Genomic DNA, 22,386 nt, shown 5'->3' on the forward strand with positions numbered 1-22,386 from the left:
TGTGGCACATTAACAACTGCTCTGACTGTGTTTTTACAAGACACATATACATTTAAATTATCCAACAAAACGCCACCCAGAAAGGCAAACTCCTTCTATGTCAAATGGATTGGGAAAATCATAGATGGTGGGAACATTTCACATTTTATCATAATCACAATGAAATATCCAGAAACATAAAGTAACGCACATTAAATTTAACTTATGTACAGTAACTCAGTGAAGTACTCCACAAAAAGGCAAAACCCACAATTAAGTAGGTTGAGAACTAATAACAATAAAACACAAACATAAGGTGTTAAAATTAAAGGTTCTTGTAGTTTCATTCATGCGTAATTCCCGTGCGTAAATTGTGCGTAAAACACGTTCTGGCACCACTGCCAAATCGTCACTGCCTTTATATCATTTTAAACAATACCACACAAAACTATGAGCACACAGCGCTCATAAAGAGTAACCATATCTGCAGGACAGACAGAACCAACACCATCCGCTGAGTGATCGTTTAAGTGATAAAATATTCAGAACTTGGTCCGAGCGGGCGCCTGGTCTCATTCTCGACTATAACTTCGTTATTAGAGAAAATGGATGAAGAATAAAGTACTTACATGCACTGCACGCTGTGTGGAGTGGGCATGAGTGTTGCCGCTGCCCTTCCTCACACCGGCGGTCCCTCCCCACTGGCCCTTCACCACCGGACTGTCGCTCCAAATGTAGTCACGCTCGCAGCTGCAGAGCGCTCTCCGTATTAAGGGGGGAGTGTATAAATAGACGGGACAAACCGTGGGGCGCCCCTTCCACTGTCCAGGAAGCAGCCGTCAATATGGCAACCGAGAGACGCTGCTCTCGTAGAGCTGTGGTCTCGTGTGCTGTTCAAGTCCCCTGGTTTTTGTTCATTTGAATAATGTGTTGGTTAATCTGCACAATTTAAGCACAGAATCGACTTAAAACTGTTACCTTAAAAACTTTAATTAGGCCTATTTTGTTTTATTTTGTACCCACATGGTGCATAGTTCTGGGGGGAAAAGTTGTTTAAGGCCAAGGTGAGTAACACACAGTAAACATGAAGCTCTTTATTGTTCAAGTCAAGGGCGCAGGTTTTGCTTGACCACTGGGGGGTGGGGGCACGCATATGAAACGGTGGGGGTATAATAAAATATAATTCAAATAAAAAATAAATAAATAAAATACGTCTAATAAAATATAATAACAATGTATTTGATAATTTAATAATAAAATATAATCAAACTATATGTATGATAAAATAATCAAAAACAGTCACTTTATTATATTATTTTAATATAATAAATAATAAAAGTTTAGTTATTTTGTCCATTAAATTCCAACTTAAATATTTTTTAAAATGACTTTAAAATGTTACTTTTTTGTAATCCCATTTAACACGTTAAAATGTCTGTCATGTCCTCGCTCCTGCTTCAACATTTTCATATATTTCATATATATTTCATATCTGACTCTCAGATGTTTCAAAAACCTCAGCATATACAGTAACCAAAACTGTGTGCTCAGCTAGACTGAATTAGAAAGGAGTGAAATTTATGTTTGTAATTTGGTGAACTGACCCTTTAAGTGGGGAGCAAATATTTGCGACTAAAGTTTTGGGACTGTGGGAAATTTGAGGACCCATTATGCAGATGATTCTTCCCTACCTGTTTCAGTACTGCCCCCTTCTGTTCAGACTACGCAGTTGCAAGACAATATGTAATGTTTGTCCATCATCTTTTACCTGCTAATGTGGCTCTTGAAGTCACTGTTCACACAAAAAGTGCACCTGAGAAATCTGTTCAAACTCACAATCAGTCGCAACCAAAATCAGCACATCTCCAATCTACCTGAATTTATCAGTCATCGGCGGTGTTGCATTCAAATGCAGGGACGGGTTTGAGAGACGATCATTTATAGGAAAGCTTCTTGAATGAACAGGGTAACTCATAGAAAAATATCTTGTACAATCTGTCGATACAAACATAAATACAGGTGTAATCTATTCCAGTGGTTACACCATAATTATCTTCTAAAAAATACCTAAAAAATAAAATAAAATAATAACAATAATAAAGTTCTTGAACAAAAAGGCTTTGGTGAAACAACATAAACCAACTCAGCAACTTAAAGGTGCTCATAATAGTGTCGTCAGTAGTTTACAGCAAAACAGAATTTAATACTAACACTCAGCAACAACAAAGCAGCACTACATTTGTGGAAAGACACAAAGTTGCATCAAATATTTCAAGAACATCATACTTTTACGTTAGACTGTCACAGAGTAATCCTTCAATAATGTTTTGACTGTGATAAGTGTTTTATACCATCAGAGTCGTGTTCTACCAGTTACTGATGTTCACAAGGTACAAAGTTGTTACCTCAAACCTGACCACAGTTTGTCATGATGCTGGTGAACTCCTGAAGAAAAGTGTAGGAGGGATCGAGTTAGTGCAGCTGACAGTAGGAAAAGCTGAAGTTTGTCTTCATCCGTAGCTTCAGTGCTTCATGAAGAAAGGATGAGCCAGGGCTTTGGCGGCTGAGATGCGACAGCTCGGTCTGAATGCCAAACATTTCTGCAGGTAAGAAGGGGTCACACCTTACAAACGACTGGGACAGAAGCACTGTTGTGATTCTTTTGTCTTAGATAAACCTACTCAGCAGCCAAAACCAACCAAAATACCTATTTATTATGCCGTGAAACACAGATAAGCATGCAACTCTTTAGATTTGTGAAGCTGTAACTCGCAAATGTTTGCTATATTTAGCCCCACCAGCAGCATGGCTCTAGAGATAGCAAAGCTGGTCCATCCACACTTTGGTGCAGACTGAAATTTCTCAGCAACTGTTGGATTGCTATGAAATGTTGAACAGACACTGATGCTTCCCAGAGGATGATTCTTACTGACTTTGAGAATTCAGGAAATATCTTCAGAGCAGTTTTAAGTGTCCTTCTGAACCATTTGGGTTTTTCAGATATCACTGTTTAATAATTATCTTTTACAGAGATGGATAGTTACCTTTGGGACCTGGCTGTATGGTGATACAGGACAGGCACAAACTGAGGGTACACTGTGCCAAAGTACAGCCTCACAAAGCTGTTAGGTGGCATGGTTGTAGACTCTTGAGCAACATTTCCAATGTATGGTATGGCATGGCTCTACTCAACCCACTTTTTTCTAGTTTTCCATCAACAAAAGGTGTAGATAGTACCTGCTACTAGGGGCGTCCCCGACTAAGAATTTTCATAGTCGAATCTGATTTGACAGATTTTTCTTTTAGCCGACCAATCGTCGAATCATGTTGTTTTCCCCATCATTGATTAATGAGCTCATTTGCGTCAGTTTCTGCTCCAGAGAAAAGAGCTAAAACACCCAAATAAACAAATTTAATTCTTCAGTTGGCATAATAAGATAATAATAATAAAAGTAAAAGGGTTATCATTTTATCTTTATCTTTATTCCTTTCACTTCATCAAGGTATGATGCTCTGAGCGCAGACGCACTGCAGCCTCATGCATGTCTTTAACAGGAGTCGTTTCTGACTCGTCAGAACTTGCCATTTCATTCACAAATAAACATCCAAAAACATCATCAAAAGGTTTAGAAACTGTTTTCCTTCTTTCTGACTTCAAGTTACTTCATTAATCAACTCAGGTTCATACAAGTTCATCCACATGGACCGTGCGTCACCGCTCTAGCCAAATCAGAGTCAATCAAGAAAACAATCAGCGGTGAAATTTGTTTAAAGACACTTCAGGTAAACAAATAATCCTTCAAAAAAGTTTGATTTAAGAGCACATACCTCCTCCACCGTAAATCATCACCACATGATTCCTGAGCGCGGAACCGCTGCTGCTCACCGCTCCCTCAGTGGATGGGTCAAATGCAGAGAACAAATTTCACACACTCAGGTGTGTGACAATCAGTGGGACTTTAGCTTTAACTTTAAATCACCGTAGGCCTCGATGCTGCTCTAATGGTCCTGCAGCGCAGTCACTCACCTCAACTTATTTGGATCGAGCAACTGGGTGATTTATTCATGCGTAGTAATGATTATGCCTACTGATTAAACGCATGCGTCATTTTCAGTTTTTTATTAACAGAAATTAGGCTGATGTTTGTATCAAAATAGGCTATATATCATGAATTACTAGAAAACAAATACATTCTATGTCAAATCAAGATGTCCAGCAGCAGTGAGCACCCCCATATAGTCAGAATGGTACGGTCTTGTTTCACAACCACATTTTGCGACGATTCAACGGCGAGACTGGCCGTCGAATCAGACTTCTCTGAATCGAATCACCGAATCATCAACTATTCGGGGTCACCCCTACCTGCTACTTTCGCTCAAAGTCAGTCTGTCTCTGCCTGTGTATAACTCCAGGTGTGAAAGGTGAGGCATGGCAGCATGTCATTAAAATAGAAACACAGATCTGCTCACAGATAGCAGGTCGTTCTCATCTGGGCCCAGGTTGTGCAGCAGCTTGGTGCACGAGCCTTGTGGCCCCCAGCCGACTGAGTATAAGATCGGGCTGTCATCAGGCCAGTCGTCCTCGCTGGGCAAACCGATCACCCTGCAAAACAAACAGTAAGGCAAAGAACTGAGCAACAGGCTGCGGATAAAAAGCACGTCTGCCATTTTATAGCAATAATGTCATTATAAGTCTTATTTATTTATTCACAGGGAAATGCAAACGTCTTGCAGATTGTCATTAAACTGCCTCACATTCATACGATAGGGTGATAATTCAGTTGCCATGGTTGTTCTTTTGAGTTCAGCTTTAAGGCAAAAGGCTTTAAGCACTGGTGCAGTAGGATCCCCCCCCCAATTTGGAGCAAACAGGCAGATCAGCACAATGCCAATATATTTATATAGGGAGAGAAAAAAACTACTCACTCAAAGATTTTTTGCAGCTGCTGTATCTCTGTGTATCCCTCAAACAGTGGTCTGTGTGTGACAAGGCACAACAAAGATCATATGGCTTCCTTATTTCTATTTGTGACAAATGTAGAGAATGTTTTACCTCTTAAATTAGACTCTGTAGTGCCACATATCTCTTGCAGCCAGACACAGACTCCTTACCTCAAGAGGAAAAGCTCAGCCAAGATGCAGCCAGCGCTCCACATGTCCACTGAGGACATGTAAACAGAGTGTAGCAGCACCTCGGGGGCTCTGTACCACAGCGTCACCACCTGAACAGAGAGAGGGAGGTATGAGGACAGGAGGTAGGAAATAAAGACACAGAGCCAGGGGTGGGAGAAGTGACAAAAGAACAGTTTTCACCTCAGGCACAGGAACAGACAGAACACAGTGCTATATATGGGAGAAACACACTCTAAAATGGATTACTGCAGCCCCAGTTAACAGTGCTCAGTCCTATCTTTATGTGCTGCCTCACTTACATCTGGAGTGAGAGCGATGTTGAAGGTGTAGATACGTGCCAATCCAAAGTCTGCGATCTTAACTTCTCCATGGCTGCTGACCAGGATGTTTTGTGGTTTCAGGTCACGGTGCAGCACCATGTTTGTGTGCAAGAAGTCCAATCCTCGCAGCAGCTGCTGTATCACATCCTGTACAGACAGACAGACAGACAGACAGACAGACAGACAGCAGCATGGCAGAGGTTGACAGATGTGTGGAAATCCAGGGACCATTTTTAGACTGAACACGTCTCTGTGTATAAAAATTCATTGCTAACTGTCATTTGTTTACTACAACTTTCATGCGACTCTTGTTAGCTTTTGAAGTCAGGACATATAAGACCACAGCAAGGTTACCAGATGTTAAAGTTATTTTTCCTCTTACCTGTAATGCTGTTTATCAGTCTAGACTATTTTCGTGTGAGTTGCCAAGTGTGGGGGATATCAGTTGTAGAGATGTCTGCTTTCTTTTAAATATAATGGAACTAGATGGCACTCGGCTTGTGGTGCTCAAAGCGCCAAAAAATTCATTTGAAAAACTCAACAGCAATGTCTCTTTCCAGAAATCATGACCTGGTTACTCAAGATAATCCACAGACCTTGTTCTGAGCAGTTTCATGTAGGAACTATTTTCTTTCTACTGAACTATACTCGCCAACCGTAACACCTCGCAGAGGGAAGCGTGCATCTACTCATAAACGAGAGGCTGGTGCTCCTTACAGCACAAGACGTAAATATTAATGGCGTCCTCCACGGCTGAGCTGTAATGCTAGCTAACTAGGTGCTCGGTGAGCTAGTAGTAGATGCACGCTTTCTTCTGTGCAGTGATACAGTTAGTCTGTGTAATTTGGTCATGATTCCTGGAAAGAGACATTGCTGGTGAGCTTTTCAGATGTATTTTTTGGCTCTTTGAGCACCACAAGCCGAGTGCCATCTAGTTCCCTTATACTGAAGAGAAGGCAGACATCTCCAAGGCCGATATCTCCAACACTCTGCAACTCACACTAAAACATCCTGCACTGATGAATGGCACTACAGGTAAGAGAGAAAATATGTATTTTTGACTTTGGGGTGAACTGTCCCTTTAAGGATCTGCTTGTCACCAGTTATCATTTAATAAATCACATAAACTGATCCAAGGTCAAAGCTGCTACAAGGTGTAACAATGTAAGTCAGGAAGCCTGGATGTTTTCTGAAATAATACAAAAAAATCGCAAAAAAGAAGTAGATGGATATACAGACCATCATTTGCCTGGTAAAATGTTAGTTGTCAATCACTTTTCTTCAACATTATACTGTTAAAACAGAAATTTCCAGCTTTGCAAGTCAATAAGGACCATCTGAACACACCATTAGCTTTGCTCCCTGAGGCAAGGCTGTGAACTTTCTGTTAAACTATGGTAGAGCCTTTGTAGACCATTTTATTTTGAGAAGAGACACACGTTCAGTTCACAGTAGGGCTGCCACGATTAGTCGACTAATCGATGACTAATCGACTATTAAAATAATCGGTGACTATTTTAGTAGTCAACTAATCGGTCTGAGTCATTTTTCATAGAAAAGTACTATAAAAGTACCCCAAAATACTCTTACTGCAGCTTCTTACGTTCAGATATTGGCAGCTTTACACACTCTCCCGTGACAGTGAACTAAAACCCTTTGGCGTGAGTATGAAACAAGACATTAGATGACGTAATTTTGGGGTTTGGGAGAGACAGGCCGACATTTTTCAACATTTTAACACATTTTTCGATGAAATGATTAGTCGACTAATCGAAGAAATAATCGACAGATTAGTCGACAATGAAAATCGTTAGTGGCAACCCTAGTTCACAGTACATTGGACACACCTTCAGCCCCACGCTGTGGCTCAGTGTATGAGGGTGTTGAGCAGAATTTGATGAGTAAGTGATTTGTAAGGCCTCTTATACCACGTCTGATAAGAGAAATCATTTAAGTGTGATGGGAGGGTGTAAAATTTGCAACTTAGCCACAAAAACAAAAATAATTGAACAGTGTGGTAGCGAAAAGGCCAAGAAATGTCTGAGAGTTGGGATAAAGTTAGAAGTAAAACACGTTTACTAAAATTGAATAATCCTGAATGGTCTCACTCTGGGGTGAAGCCTAAGAGCAGATAGACTTGGCAAACATTGTGATGGTGAGAGCAAAGTGACCTGGCAAACATTGTGATGGTGAGAGCAAAGTGACCTGGCAAACACTGGGATGGTGAAACAAGTTCTGGGAAATGGCAGGAAATCACAATCTGACACACACACACACACACACACACACACGGAAAGTTAGGTATGATGTTTGTCTGAGGAGGAGGAGTATAACGCCAGGGCCACACTGCCCGCAGAAGCGCTGCGAACAGCCTCGAAGTGCCAAGAAGCGAAGCCAGTTTCCTTTTGGCGCCCATGTTAACTGATAGTGTCATCCACGCCGCCCTGCAGCGATCGTTTCGGCGTCTGGTCTATTTTCTGCGTGAGCCACGAGCGAATGTGTCAAGCCGGGCAGGAAGTCAAACAAAGGAACAGCAGCAGCATCCGGTCAATTTTCAGAATAAAACAAATTTCAAAGTAAAACACCCCGTTTGACAAATGCGATGTATATATGTGTGTGTGTTTATATACATATACTCATTACTAAGAAGTGGACATACATGTACAGTTGTTAAGAAAAAATGGCGTATAATTTTATGAGGTTATTTACTTACCGATGATGGAAAAACAGCCCCAAATGTGACAGAGACAACAGCTGGGAGTAGAAGCGCTTGTCGACCAGCGTGTAGAAATGCGCTTCTGATGTGAACGGAAATGCTCCGGCTCGCGCAAGAATTTCGGTGCGCTGCGCTTCGCAGCACTTCGTTGGCAGTGCGGCCCTGGCGTAAGGATGTTTGGTGAACTGCTCTACAGTGCTGTCTTGTTATTGTAAGCTGTGTCTTCAATAAAATACCTGCAGAAGGCTGTGAACCGATTCAAGTCATACAAGTCTTTTTTTTTCCTGGCTGGCTTACTACTTATATTGAAAAAAGACTCGTATGACTTGGATCGGTTCACAGCCTTCTGCGGGTTTTATTGAAGACACAGCTTACAACAATGAGACAGCACTGTAGAGCAGTTTAAAAAACATTCTTATACTCATCCTCAGACAAACATTATACCTAACTTTCCATGTGTGTGTATGTGTGTGTTTGTGTTGTTCTGCCATTTCCCAGAACTTGTTTCACCATCTCAGTGTTTGCCAGGTCACTTTCACTACCACAACAGGCAAGAACATGAGGTGGGGAAATTGCAATCCCGTTTTTCTAGGGGTGCATACATTTAACAAAAAGGTATGCAAGTGTTTGTTTCACTGTTTTTTTAATGCAGCTACACAATGACAAGTCCGGTGATGAGTTCAGACCTTAATACAGTCACGGCTCAGTCCAGAAGCAGGGACCTTGGAGAGGTAGGTGGACAGGTCCTGGTCAATGTATTCCAGCACCAGAGTGAGGTCCAAGCTCCTGCCCACTGGCACAGCAGATGCATCCAACAGCCTGGACGTTAAAATCAGCATGGGATTAAAAAAAAAAAAAAAAAAAACATAACAAGAAAATATGTACAGCTGTGATTTTGTGACCAATGGCTTTTATCAAATATGGAGCACTCTATATAGCAAAAACCAAACATAAAAGGCCAATTTTTCTATAATAAAAATAATGACTGACCTACCATTTAATTCTTGTCTATCCTCTTTCTTTTGGTGTCAAAAACATAGGGCTGGGTGATATGGATAAAATCAAATATCACAATATTTTGGACCAAATACCTTGATATCGATATTGCTACAATATTCTAGGGCTGACCACTGGTGCTTTCACAAAATGTTCACACTGAGATTTTTAATAAATAACCATCAGTAATATAGACATAATGACTAAGTGAAAAGCTAGAACAGTCTGGTAAATTCAGACAACACGATATAACGATACCTGAAATCTCAGGCAATATCTTGTCTTATATCATGATATTGATATAATATCGATATATTGCCCAACTCGACAAATAACGGAGACAAAAATAAAATATGAGAAATGTGTTTTTGGTTTTCTTATTTCTCTTGACAGGGACACAAAAATCATGACAGTTGAAGAATCACCCTCAAATCAACTCTTCTTTAAAACAGTTTTAACAAAAACTGAACATTGTAACTTTCATGACTGATTTACTGCAGGACTGTTGTATCACTGCATTAGTTTTAGTAGGGATGCACGATAATAACGGCATGTCATCAGTATCAGCCAATATAGGCTTTAAAATGAACAATCAGAATTGGCCAACATGCTTTGAAAAGCGTTCTATTTCATGTCTCAATCTGCTGGTGGGCCATCACAATGAGAGCGTGCCTGTATACTACGATGTTAATTCCACTACAGAAGAGACCCAATGATCGCTAAACTAGGTAGGGAAAAAAGTGAATATATCAATATCGGTGTCAGTTATTGGTCAAATGATTTGTTATACACCTACTGGCCACTTATTAGGTACACCTCGTTTACCCAAATAGCTAATCAGCCAATCACATGGCAGCAAGTCAATGCATTTAGGCATGTAGACATGGTCAAGACGACCTGCTGAAGTTCAAACCGAGCATCAGAATGGGGAAGAAAGGTGATTTAAGTGACTTTGAACGTGGCATGGTTATTGGTGCCAGGCGGGCTGGTCTGAGTATTTCAGAAACTCCTGATCTACTGGGATTTTCACGCACAACCATCTCTAGGGTTTACAGAGGATGGTCTGACAAAGAGAAAATGTCCAGTGAGCAGTTCTCGGGGTGAAAATGCCTTGTTGATGCCAGAGGTCAGAGGAGAATGGCCACACTGGTTCAAGATGATAGAAAGGCAACAGTAACTCAAATAACCACTGGTTACAACCAAGGTATGCAGAAGACCATCTCTGGACGAACAACACGTCAATCCTTGAAGCAGATGGGCTACAGCAGCAGAAGACCACACCAGGTGCCACTCCTGTCAGCTGAGAACAAGAAACTCATAGGGGCTCACCAAAACTGGACAATAGAAGATTGGAAAAACGTTGCCTTGTATCAACAGTTCAGGCTGGTGCTGGTGGTGTAATGGTGTGGGGGATATTTTCTTGGCACACTTTGGGCCTACCTGAGTATTGTTGCTGACCGTGTCCATCCCTTTATGACCACAGTGTACCCATCTTCTGAGGGTTACTTCCAGCAGGATAACACGCCATGTCACAAAGCTCAAATCATCTCAGACTGGTTTCTTGAACATGACAATGAGTTCACTGTACTCCAACGGCCTCCACAGTCACCAGATCTCAATCCAATGGAGAACCTTTGAGATGTGGTGGAACAAGAAATTCACATCATGGATGTGCAGCCGACAAATCTGCGGCAACTGCATGATGCTATCATGTCAATATGGACCAAAATCTCGGAGGAATGTTTCCAGCACCTCGTTGAATCTACGCCACAAAGAATTAAGGCAGTTCTGAAGGTAAAAGAGGGTCCAACCCGTTACTGGCAAGGTGTATCTAATAAAGTGGCCATTGAGTGTATCGGCATATTGGATATCGTGCATCTTTAAGTGTTACTCAGGTGTACCTAATAAAGTGAGTGTATAAGGCCTGAGCTCACTTGACTATGTTGGGATGGTTGAAGTACTTCATTTTACGCAGCAGCGCCACCTCGCGGATGATGAAGGCAGGGATCCCGGTCTCTGACGTGTCCTCGAGCATGTTGAATTTCTTCACCGCCAGGAGGCGCTGTGTCCCCCCCGCCTCTCTGGCTTTATACACCTTACCGTAGGAGCCCTCTCCCACCTCTGCCAGCAGCTCGTAGCACAAAGGTTTAGCGTAGACGTCCATGGTCCTCCAAATTCAGGATATTTTAACCTGAACTTTGTAGATAAAAGTCTGTTTAAGGATGACAACAGTTAAATATGGTACTTTTTTTTCTTTCAACAGTTAGTTCAACTCACAGAGTAAGCTAGCTAACGAAGCTCTGAGTCAATAGGTGTGTGCAGGTTAGCTTAGAAGGTAATTATCACCTGTCACACACCAAACCACCTGTAATAACATTATTTTGACGCAATTAATAAGCGGTCATTTTGTTGTTGTTGGAGCAGCTATGGTGTTTTTACTTTACCTCAGACTGAATAGCAGACCGTCTCCCCCATGCCGCCTCCTGCAGGAAAATGTAGCCTTACTGTATGGTCACAAAATCACACCCCTTTTATTCGCCAACTAATCAGAAAGCTCAACATCTACAATGCAGTGAGCCCACTGGTTGTACACGTGCTCCCTGCTGCTGTCAGTCACTGTCAACAGATGCTGCGTTCATGTGCAGACACTTTGTCGGGTTTAGTGCACAAACTACGCATATAAACAAATAAACATGTAAGTCGGCAGATAAAACAACTTTGCTTTGTAGTCAATGGGCCACTTACAGTCAGTTTTTTGTTTATGTCTTAGTAATAAATAGCAAAGTGACTGTTTAATAATACTGAGACAGGATTTTTTTTATTTAATTTCATGCCAACAACATGCTTAACCACACCCAAAATGCAGAGATGTGACATGGAGTGGTGCTATAAAAGTAAAAAAAATAAACCTGTCGACCAAATGTAATAAATATATACGTAAAACTTTAAAAAAAAAAAAAAAAAAAAAAGAGTGATGAAAGAAGAAATGACCCAAACATTTTGCAAGTTAAAAACAAACAAACAAACAAACAAGGAAATGACCTGGAAAAATTGCTTAAAAATTATAATAATTCAGTATTACAATTTAAATATTTAATTATAAGAATTATGAATATATTTTCCTAGCTATTTTCTTTTTCCCTATCTTTTTATAATACTCTAAATCTATTTTTTTTTTGCAATTTGTGGGACATTTCTTACTAAGTTACTCACTGCCTTTTTGCCATGATTTTGAAAAAAAATAAAAAATTCACCAATTTGCTCAGGGTTCAAAGGTTTAAAAAATTGCGAAAGCAGCACAAGAAAATCGATGTCGCTCCAGGTTTCAAACCCCAGTCCCTTTTACCAGCCCAGTGTGGCTACATATTTTGACAAATAAAGACCTGTGTCAATTAGACGCCTGGTCTGGTTGCCAAGCAGTTCACTTTTTTTATAGAAGTTCTTCAGATGTATAAAAGCAGGTTGTTGGCTACCTCAAATTATGTGGTCGTTCCTCGATTACCCTGTAAGTTATTCATACTCCTTTGGTCTGTAAGGGTCCTCAGATCAAAGGAATGAAAAGGGTTTTTCAAAAAAATTAATCCAAGTTGTGAGTATTGTTTTAACAGGGTGAAGTTGGAGGGTTGTGTCCGTATCAAATGAATGATTCATAATTGATACATAATCCATCCATTTTCGTAACCACTTATCCTCTTGAGGGTCGCAGAGGGGGCTGGAGCCTATCCCAGCTGACATTGGGCAAGAGGCAAAGTACACCCTGGACAGGTCTGACACAGAGACAGACAACCATTTACACTCACATTCACACCTACAGCCAATTTAGAGTCACTAATTAACCTGCATGTCTTTGGACTGTGGGAGGAAGCCGGAGTACCCAGAGAAAACCCACACTGACAGGTGAAGAACATGCAAACTCCATACAGAAGGGCTCCCTCCTGGGATCACACCAGGAACCCTCTTGCTGTGAGGCGGCAGTGCTAACCACTGCAATTTTTAAACAAGTCATATTCATACTGGTTTAAATAAACTATTTGATCATATTTCCCAATCTTTGCTGAGCAACAGTTCTGTGTAAAAGGAATTAAAGGCCTGTCCCAAATATAAGCCTGTTGATTTCAGTGAATAAAGCAAATAATAGCCCGGGCTATTAATTGAAGTTTTAAGGTACATGAAACATGAAAGACCAAACTGCAACCAATTCATTGTTTGTACCCTTTAATATTAAAATGGAGTGACATTTGTAAATATGTTACAATCTGAAAACCAAACACAACTCAGGCAAGGAGTTAATAGTAAAAATGTACACAGCAAACTGCATATTTGGGTTTTAAAAGGTATTTGCATCGACAACTGAGGTCATGTTAGCTTTGGTAAGTGCACGTTGACTTCTGAAACAAAACCGAGGTATTCAATGTGAACTAAAGTAAGTACGCATGTTTTAAAGCATAGGCACTGCTTAATGGAACAAGTTTGTGGCCAAAAGGCACCTTCCTGTTTGTATTTGTATGATGAAATGGGGTTCTCTGCTCTTGTGTGCTGTGAACCCCCTTACAAAGGGATTTTAGTGAGTGAGACATTCCCTTTACTACTCATCTATCACAGTGTATAACAATCAAGTGCTGAGGAGAAACTAGTTACATAGGTTTGTAATGAAATTACAAAATAAATGTCTTGTAATCAGTCACTGTTACTGAGAAAAAACATGTAATTAAATTACATTTACTAATCAAAATGTTGATTACAAAAGGGCTACATCTGAATATTACCTTTTTAGAATAAAACCTTCACTCTGTTTTTCGCCATGCACAAATGCTGTCTTCTGTTATAGCCTATTTCTGGACTTTTGACAAGTGATCAAAAGTAATCCAGCGTAATAAGTTACATTACTTTGATGATGTAATTATAATAATTACATTACTTATTACATTTTTCACAGGTTAACTGGTAATCTGTAGCTTACTACACTTCCAAAGTAACCTTTCCACCACTGACGGTTGCTCAGCTGAATGTTTTCAGGCCGTTACTCTCCTTTCAATTTGTCATTCATTAATTTAGTCTTCTTTGCCAAGGCGATGGCATCCAGGTGGAGGTTGCGGTTGAGAATGACCGAACCACAGGTGAGAGCTCCAGCGAGAGCGCCAGCGAAGCCACACAAGAACACATCCTGACCTGCAACACAAAATACATGAAATGTACCAAATTAAGATGACACTATGAAATCATGTCAGGGATTATAGGCGATTCGGACTGACAGACCAACCTGTCAGGTAGAGGTTCTTCAGTGGAGTCTGAGGTCTCACTGTTGAATTGAGTTCCGGGCTGAATCGGGCGATGCCATGATCCGCTCCGTAGATTTCACCTTTGGGGGCTCCGATATAGTGCGTGTTTGTGATCGGGGTGCCAGCATCAACATACTCAATCTACACATAAAAAGGCATGTGATATGTGATGTAAATATTTTAGCTAAAGCAGGAAAGCAGGCCTGGTTTAAGACTTCAGTATCACCATCTACATTTAATCAGCAATTTAAATATGAACTGATTCAAAAGGTAATTAATTTAAAGCAATTGTATACAGGTAGCTTGGATTTGAAAGTGGTCGGCATTGTCTCAAGTCTTAGCTCTTCTGGCAATTTGTTGCACATTTGAGCAGCACAGCTTCAAACGAGTAAATTTAAGGCAGTGGGGGCAGCATACATAACAGCAGTTCTCCCTGGTTCGGACTTTGGAAACTGTCATTACATAAAGACAACGGCAGGCAGATTCAGAAACGTTACCTTGTCTCTGGTTATCTTAGGGAAGACGTCCATAACCACCTCCAGGATAGCGTCAATGAATGTCTGTTTCAGCTCTTTGTAGTCAGGCCCTCTGTTTGTCACTTTGCCGTCCTTCCACTCCTCAAACCACTTGTAGTTGGCAAAACTGACCAGACTCACGGTGGACTTCCCTAATGTGAAGAAAATATGAGAATATTTTAGGTAAACCAGACCTACCAGCACTATAAAAACTGCATCACATGACAGTTTCTGTACCTGGTGATCTTTCCTCCCAGGTCGGATCTTTAGCAGATGGAGACGCAACAAACAGGAGAGGTATGTTTCTGGCAGAGTCTTCTCTTTTTCCATTCAAATACTTCTCCACCCTGTAGAAGAAAAGAGGTAATTTTGGTGAATTAACACAGATGTAATATAGCTGATACATTTGTACATTTCTAATTAAAGATATCTCCTATTGAAATACTGCACCAAAACGTCCTCCCTACGGTCACTGTTACTTCAGTGTGTTTTTACAGTGAGTAAAATCTCAACAGTCCATGTGTATCTTTGTTTATCTCAGACACATTGTATTATATTAGAGTGACTTTAGGTCCAAATAAAGTTTAGAATTACATCTTTCCTCATTCAAGCATGAGGCATTTTGAGATTTGCAGGTTTAGTTTAAGTGGCCAAAACTTCAATAACTAAAAAAAAAGACCTTGTAAACTAAACAGAAGCTTTTTAGGAGTCAGGTCTGAGTTTGAGAATAACTCAACTGTGAATTGTTACAAGTAGGGATGTCAGTCTTCGTTAATTTTGCTTTTGCTAGCCTGACACCCACTAACTGGTAACTAACCCATTCATTTTTAAGACATTGACTCTGAGCTTTAGCACCGCATTTGAAAGAAGCATCCATTAAAAGGTGGTGAAATTTTATGTTTTTTGATGTAGTCTCGCCTTTTCTTTTATTATCTGTTAGCTTTGCTGACAGACAGCCAGCTACTCATGTTAGCATGCAGAAATGAATCGTCCACTGCCGACCCTCTGGTCTCTACTGATTAGCTAACATTAGCTTTTGCTAGCATTAGCTGTTTGGCCAATCTGCACTGTGCACTACTTGAGTCATGTCGGAGCTAGCTAGTGACGCCATTCATTCGCGGTTGCCACTGCAACAGAAATGTGGTGACCACCTTCCTGTCTCCCCCCAGGTATCCCCGGTGATTAAGCGGCTTCATTTTGAGACACAAAACTCCCTTTAGCACAACTAGCCATGCTGACACTGCTAACGGTGCTAACAGAGCTAACAGTGATAACATGGTTGAAATTGCTAAAGGGGGTTTGTGGCTCAAAATTGGGCCACTTACTCACTTGGGCACCCTTGGGGGAGACCAGATGGAGGGCAAGTTCCCTTAGCAATGCTGTTGGGTCAAGACAGTGTCACTAGTAGTAATCGCCAAATGACCAGTGCCTCTAGCTGACTCCACTCAACCCATCTGGTGCACAGCGCAGTAAACTTAAGAACAGCTAAATTAACCTATAGACCAACATGCATAACCGGTCAACCAATTAACAGTTATCTGTTGACATCCATAGTGACAGGAAACAGACACAAGATGCAAAACAACATACAGTTCATCAAAATTGTTCTCGGCAAAGATCCAGTAGTTGTCTGCTTTCAGGCCCAGCTCCTCCTTGGTTCCATTCAGACCCACAAAAACACTCAGGCCACCTTCACCGTTCTTCATCATACCCAGCTGCTCCTGGATAGCTGCATGATATGAGTGTCACATCATAAAGGACAACCTTAACACCAGTTCACAGGTTAAACTAACATGAAAACTTCACTAATAAGCAGACGAAGGGTTAAGCAAATTACTTACAAATAAAAACATAATTAAAAAAAATGGAAATAATCATTAGTTGCAGCACTTCTCTCGTACCTGGCATGGCCTGGAGCTCTTTGGGCAGCAGCTTCTGGTAGGTGTTGAAGATACCAGCATTAGAGATGACCATAGGGGCACGAATATGGACTTCCTCTTGGCCTTTCATGACGCTCACACCTGAAACCATGAAAACAAACAACAGACATGAAGCAGCTCCCACTGAGAGATTAACAGTTTGTTTCTGTATAGACACACGGAGGAGATTACACCCACCATAAGCTTCCTTGGCATCATTGAACAGAATGCGGTTGACTGGGGCTCGGACTAGAACAGCACCACCAGCCTTCTCAATGATGGGGATCATGTGGTAGGCGATTTCAGTGGCTCCACCTTTCGGATACCAGGCACCGTTGAGGTAGTGCGTGACCAGCAAGCTGTGCATGGAAAAACTGGAATCTTTCGGCATGTTACCTGCACATCGGAGAACAAAATGAAAAAGATGAAGACAGCACTTTGGAAATACACTTATTAGAACGACAGAACCGTAGCTCCGCCTACCGTAGGTGCCAAAGATGTAGGTGAAAACAGCCCTGAGGTCCTTGTTCTCCGTCAGTTCGTTAACCACTTCTGTCAGGCTGCGAGGTGCCATTTCAAAGAAAAAGGACAGGCGTTTGGCCAGGCCGGTGTAGACCAGGAACTTGGCCAATGGGACGGGACAGGTCTTCAGCAGAGCGAGGAGCCAAATGCCCCGACCAACTTTCTAAAGACAGAACAAACAAGACACACAGATGATGGCTAGTATAATTATAATAATAATAATAATAATAATAATAATGATAAAAGCTGTAATTGTAGCTTAATGAGAATAGCAGCTTAACATTACTTGTTTTCAAGGATACTTCAGTGACATTTAGAATATTTAGAATACCGGCAGCAGAGGACCTCTGGGCTCTTGTTGGCTGATAAGGAGTTAAAAAAGTCAGGGGCTGTATTCACAAAGCTTTATAGTCGTGGCGAAAGACAATTCTTAGAATTCTTATGTTTTCTCAGAATTTAGAGTTTAGACTAGGTCCTGGTAAATAAAAAAGTTATTTACAAAGCACCTTAGCCCTTAAGAGAGCACCTAAGGGGAAAAACTGTTTGAACATTTTGGGTGACTTTAATGAGTTTTAAGTTGTTAAGCGGAGGAGACGATAGCAGAAATACAAAGAGAATAACACTGACTGACATAGAGATAACAAAACACTACAGATTAGATCATGCAGGGATAATGTTTGTGGCCGATCTCATTAGAAATGCGGTCACATCTCCCACCCAACGCAGCAACAAAATAATACCAGAAATGAAGTTATCACAACACCATCTCAACCTTCCATCAGCAGAGTGATCACACTAACAACTACAGCGCTTTTACAGGCTCACATTGTGATGCAGTTTATGTCATTTCCACTGGATGTCCACACCTTGCTGGCTCACACAGGTGCATGGCAGGGACAACTTATCACACCTTTTAAAAGAATGCATCATACCTAGCAACAGGTTCAACCACATGTGCTCTTAGTCAGAAAGTCGTTTTGTTTCTGTAGTGATCCCACCCATGCTTCCCAAAGTAAACACTGCTGTGTTGTTTATTCAGAGGGTTTCGAATGTACTTTGACTATGTTTCATGACGTTTAAATTGTTGTTCTAACATTTGTAAGATTTGATTAGAACATCAGACATTGGCTGTGTGAGGATGCACCTAGTATAGAACAATACCCGTAGATTTAACCTACGAAATGGCAGATACTTATTAGACATAATGTCGTAGGCCCGTGAAAAAGTGAATGTTATTGTGTCATGGTGGCGGCACAGTGGCGCAGTGGTGTCGCCTGGTTTAAACTCGCCGACTGGCTGGGGTGTGTTCTCCTCATGTCAGCGTGGCTTTTCTCTGGGTTCTCAGGCTTCCTCCCACAGTCCAAACACATGCAGATGTTAATTAGTGACTTTAAAATGCCCGTAGGTGTGATCGTGTGATTGTGAACGTGAATGGTTATCTGTCTCTATCTGTCAGCCCTGCGATAATCTTGCAACCTATCCAATGTCTACCCCTCCTCTCGCCCGTGAACCTGAACAGGGTTAGCAGTTACAGATAATAGATGGATGTTACTATAAATCCCACTACTCAATTTATTTACTCAACTTTTAATGAATTTCTCTTTTCTTTTTCTGTCTTTTTGTGTTTGTTCCTGTTTATTATAATGATGAATAATAGGTTGAAAAAAGAGCAGATGCACTAGACGGATCTCACAAAGATAAAAAAGATGGCATTCCTTTATCTGTGTGTCAAAGACAAATGTTGCAACTCTGCGTTTACTGTTATGTAATGTCAGCTAATAAGGGGCTTAGACAAATACTCTGACCTTTGATTTAACAACCTTTGAGTCCATGAAGAATATCAGTGATGACATCAACAGAAACCTGGATAATCAAGCCTTGATGTGTTAAAGTACAATTCATAAATGCACAGTTCACCGGGGGAAAAGGCATTTTGCACTTCAAATATGTAGAGGAAGGAACTAAGTGGCTTGATTATCACTGAAAAAAAACCTTGTATGCCAAGTTTTTGTGTTGAAGCTGCAGGTCATCAACATTTTGTCCTGATGCTTTAAACCGCCTGATCACAGTCTGTAATGCAAGCAGAGCCTACCTTGACCAGCCTCATGTACTCATCGATGGCCTTCTCCTCTCCAGGGAAGCACTTCTTCAGCTCCTCAGGGAAGCGTGTCCTGCCGCTGTAGATGGGATACTGGCGGCGGTTTTCTGGAGGTCCCAGAACTACTTGGTCGAATGGATTTTCCAGAGGCTCCCACTGCAGCTGTCCATTAGTTATTTGGTCCAGCATGCAGCGGAACGGCTTGTGATCCAGCAGGTCACCGATGTAGTGGATTCCTGAGGAAGGAGAGCGGGAAACATGTGGACACAGCACGGTTTTATGTGACCAAACCTTAAATGTTAAAGTTATTTTAAAATCAGCCTATAAAAGATTCCCTCATCAAAACCTTCACAATATCTTCTTAATATTAGGTGTGACATATTGAAGAAAGGAAACAAGAGTCATCTTTCTCACCAACATCAAACTCAAAGCCCTTCTCAGTGAACGTGTGGCAGCATCCACCAGCTCGATCGTGCTGCTCCAGAACCAGGACTTTCTTTCCAACTTTGGCCAGGAGCACGGCAAGGCCAAGGCCGCCGATCCCACTGCCGATGATGATGGCATCCAGGTTTTCAGGTACTTTACTGGCCACAAAACCTGAAGAAAAAGGCAAAGAAACATTCAAACAACAGTATGGCTGTGGCATAAATGGCATGATAACAATAAATCTGAGGATTCCAGGAGGAGAACAAATGTTTACTCTATAGTCAACTGACATAAAATGCAGAAATGCAAGTTTAACTGGACATTACTTTCAGTCGTAAGGCCACATTTAGGGTTGCAACGGTAGGAAATCTTTACAGTACACTAACTGTCTCAGAAAGTATCTCAGTTTCACGGTATTACAGTTTTATTACTATCAGTCAGAATGACCCTTAAAGGAATGAAAATGGAAGGGTTATTTTTGGTTGAACAAATGTTAATAGTTGTTACTATACTTGAACCTTGAAACCATTTTCTAAATGGAAGTATGTGTAAGAAGTCCCCCTTTTAAAAAGGGAGACTTTCATCCAGTTGCATTTTTTTCAATGTCGTAATAAGCAAATGTACACGGTATGATAACTGTAAATTTTCATATCATAGTATACCTTGACATCAGTATACTGTGCCACAACCCTAGCCCTACCCATTACTAATTTGCTTTGCAAATATGAAAATTCACTGTTTTTCTCTGTCTTACGCCTTTGAAAACCTACTGTCCATTAAAACTTTCCAGCAGTCCAAAACTCAAATATATTTATTTTACAATAATATATGGAACATTTTTTGCTTTGCTTAATTTTTGCTTGGAAGATAGCAATTTATTTTGAAGTACAACCTGTGAGGGAAGACGCTTTTTTGAATGGAAATCAAAACATATCACACCAATTTTCTTTAAACTGACCCTTAATTTAATTAATGTATCAAATACAAAGTCTAGGGTTGGGTAATAACAGATCATATGCAGTCAGGATTACATAATCATCTTACAAAGAATGAGTAACTATAATCAGACCAGACTGCATTTGAATTAATTTAGTTACAATGTCAGGGATTACATGATTTTATTTTAGATTGTGTCTTTAAAATATGGCAATTTTATAATTATGAAAAGTTTTTGTTTTTTTCCTACAAGAACCAACACTCTCATGAAATGTTGATCTGAAATTGGAGATGATAGGAGATAAAGGAAAGGTGTTGAGTCCAGACTCTTTGTATTTGTGGAACTCAAATTTTTGTGGCTGCACCCATTATATTTTGGTATAAAATGCAATATTTACATTATTTGATTTTAAAGTAATCTAAACTATTTAAATATGACTACGTTTATTTTGTAGCCCAATTTATTATGCTGCTAATTCCAAAAAGTGCAATGTAGTTTGTAATGTAATTTGAGTGAGTAACTAACTACAATTTAAAACAACCTGATCCAACTTTGTATGACAGTTGAACTTGTTTAGTCAGGTTTACAGTTAAAAACACAGCAATGTCCCTGGTCTCCATAGCGCACGTTGCAGCACATTACTGCACACTGCAATACTGTGCAAAGTGTAAACTCCCCCACAGCCATATTCTGACACTTTGCCTGCTGCATTGACTGACTACAAAGAGTGAACACATTACTTTGACGCTTTTACGATTTAAAGTATCAATTTCACATGGAAAAATTAACGTTAGGTAAAGATAACTCAACATGTTATTACTTCCGACCTTGGTCACTCACCTTGCTTCAGCACTTTATTTTTCTCTTTCCTGTCGTGAACCATCTTCTTCAACGGCTCGCGAGTGTCCGTCTCAAAGGGGTTGGGCCCGGAGCCGCTGAAGACATATTTAAGTATAAATACGACTAAAGCGACAGAAATTATCACGACACTGACCAACATCGTTCCAGAGATCTGCTAACACTCCGCTCAGTGTGAGTTTAGTTCCGCGTTGCACCCGTACAAATACCTCATTCATAACGGACAGAGATCTCCGACCAATTAGAGCTTTTCTTCCGGGATACACCAGCCAGCTTCAGCCAATCAGCATTCACCTCGGTGTTATAGCCACGCCTCTTTTTACAGCACAAAAATGAGGCTGAAACCATGGACTCACTGTTACACAATGTCTGCCTGACCTCTGGGTCCCTCATCAAGAATAAATATTAACATAAACAACAAAAACTATCACTACTATTATGTTTTTAAAAAATGCTCATAAACATTATCTTTTAATCAACTCTAAAAACATGCTTTAAAAATAATGCCTTCAGTTTAGTTTTACAAATCTCATCATTAGTCATACTTCTACTGTTATTATACACATATGACTATTGTCACACATGTATACTGCCAGATATTAATACATACTTTCAACATATTGTACCACAGTAGCCAGAACTGTAATATTATTACTTTCAATAATGTTGTTGTAAGCTACTGTTATTA

The 22,386-nt window shown here is 40.5% G+C and overlaps 3 protein-coding genes across 6 annotated transcripts in view; all 3 read right to left on the minus strand.

Annotated features, from left to right (window-relative positions):
• svilc (supervillin c) overlaps window positions 1-772 on the minus strand; it is a 28,008-nt gene extending 27,236 nt beyond the window's left edge. For 2 of the 4 annotated variants that reach the window (XM_050069901.1, XM_050069898.1), the window contains exon 1: window positions 609-772. The gene's annotated coding sequence lies outside the window, so the exon portion shown is untranslated. The remainder of the gene's footprint in view (window positions 1-608) is intronic. The other 2 variants (XM_050069903.1, XM_050069902.1) reach the window with 1 other exon arrangement.
• Window positions 773-2,097: 1,325 nt separating this feature from the next.
• On the minus strand, window positions 2,098-11,654 carry cdk21 (cyclin-dependent kinase 21). The gene is made up of 8 exons (XM_050069426.1): window positions 11,589-11,654; window positions 11,079-11,356; window positions 8,835-8,967; window positions 5,412-5,579; window positions 5,092-5,201; window positions 4,906-4,956; window positions 4,450-4,582; window positions 2,098-2,579 (listed from the first exon to the last, which is right to left on the minus strand). The coding sequence occupies exons 2-8, from the start codon at window positions 11,306-11,308 to the stop codon at window positions 2,502-2,504; spliced, it is 903 nt and encodes a 300-aa protein (XP_049925383.1). The 5' UTR covers window positions 11,309-11,356; window positions 11,589-11,654; the 3' UTR covers window positions 2,098-2,501.
• A 1,688-nt stretch (window positions 11,655-13,342) lies between these two features.
• On the minus strand, window positions 13,343-21,892 carry retsat.2 (retinol saturase, tandem duplicate 2). Its single transcript, XM_050069656.1, has 11 exons — window positions 21,681-21,892; window positions 19,892-20,074; window positions 19,472-19,713; window positions 17,341-17,542; window positions 17,056-17,253; window positions 16,840-16,959; window positions 16,529-16,667; window positions 15,176-15,285; window positions 14,921-15,090; window positions 14,405-14,564; window positions 13,343-14,313 (listed from the first exon to the last, which is right to left on the minus strand). Exons 1-11 carry the CDS (start codon window positions 21,838-21,840, stop codon window positions 14,165-14,167), a joined length of 1,833 nt encoding a protein of 610 aa, XP_049925613.1. The 5' UTR covers window positions 21,841-21,892; the 3' UTR covers window positions 13,343-14,164.
• Between the last annotated feature and the right edge of the window lie 494 nt (window positions 21,893-22,386).

This window comes from Epinephelus moara, chromosome 18, assembly GCF_006386435.1.
Source record: "Epinephelus moara isolate mb chromosome 18, YSFRI_EMoa_1.0, whole genome shotgun sequence".
NCBI classification, from domain to species: domain Eukaryota; kingdom Metazoa; phylum Chordata; class Actinopteri; order Perciformes; family Serranidae; genus Epinephelus; species Epinephelus moara.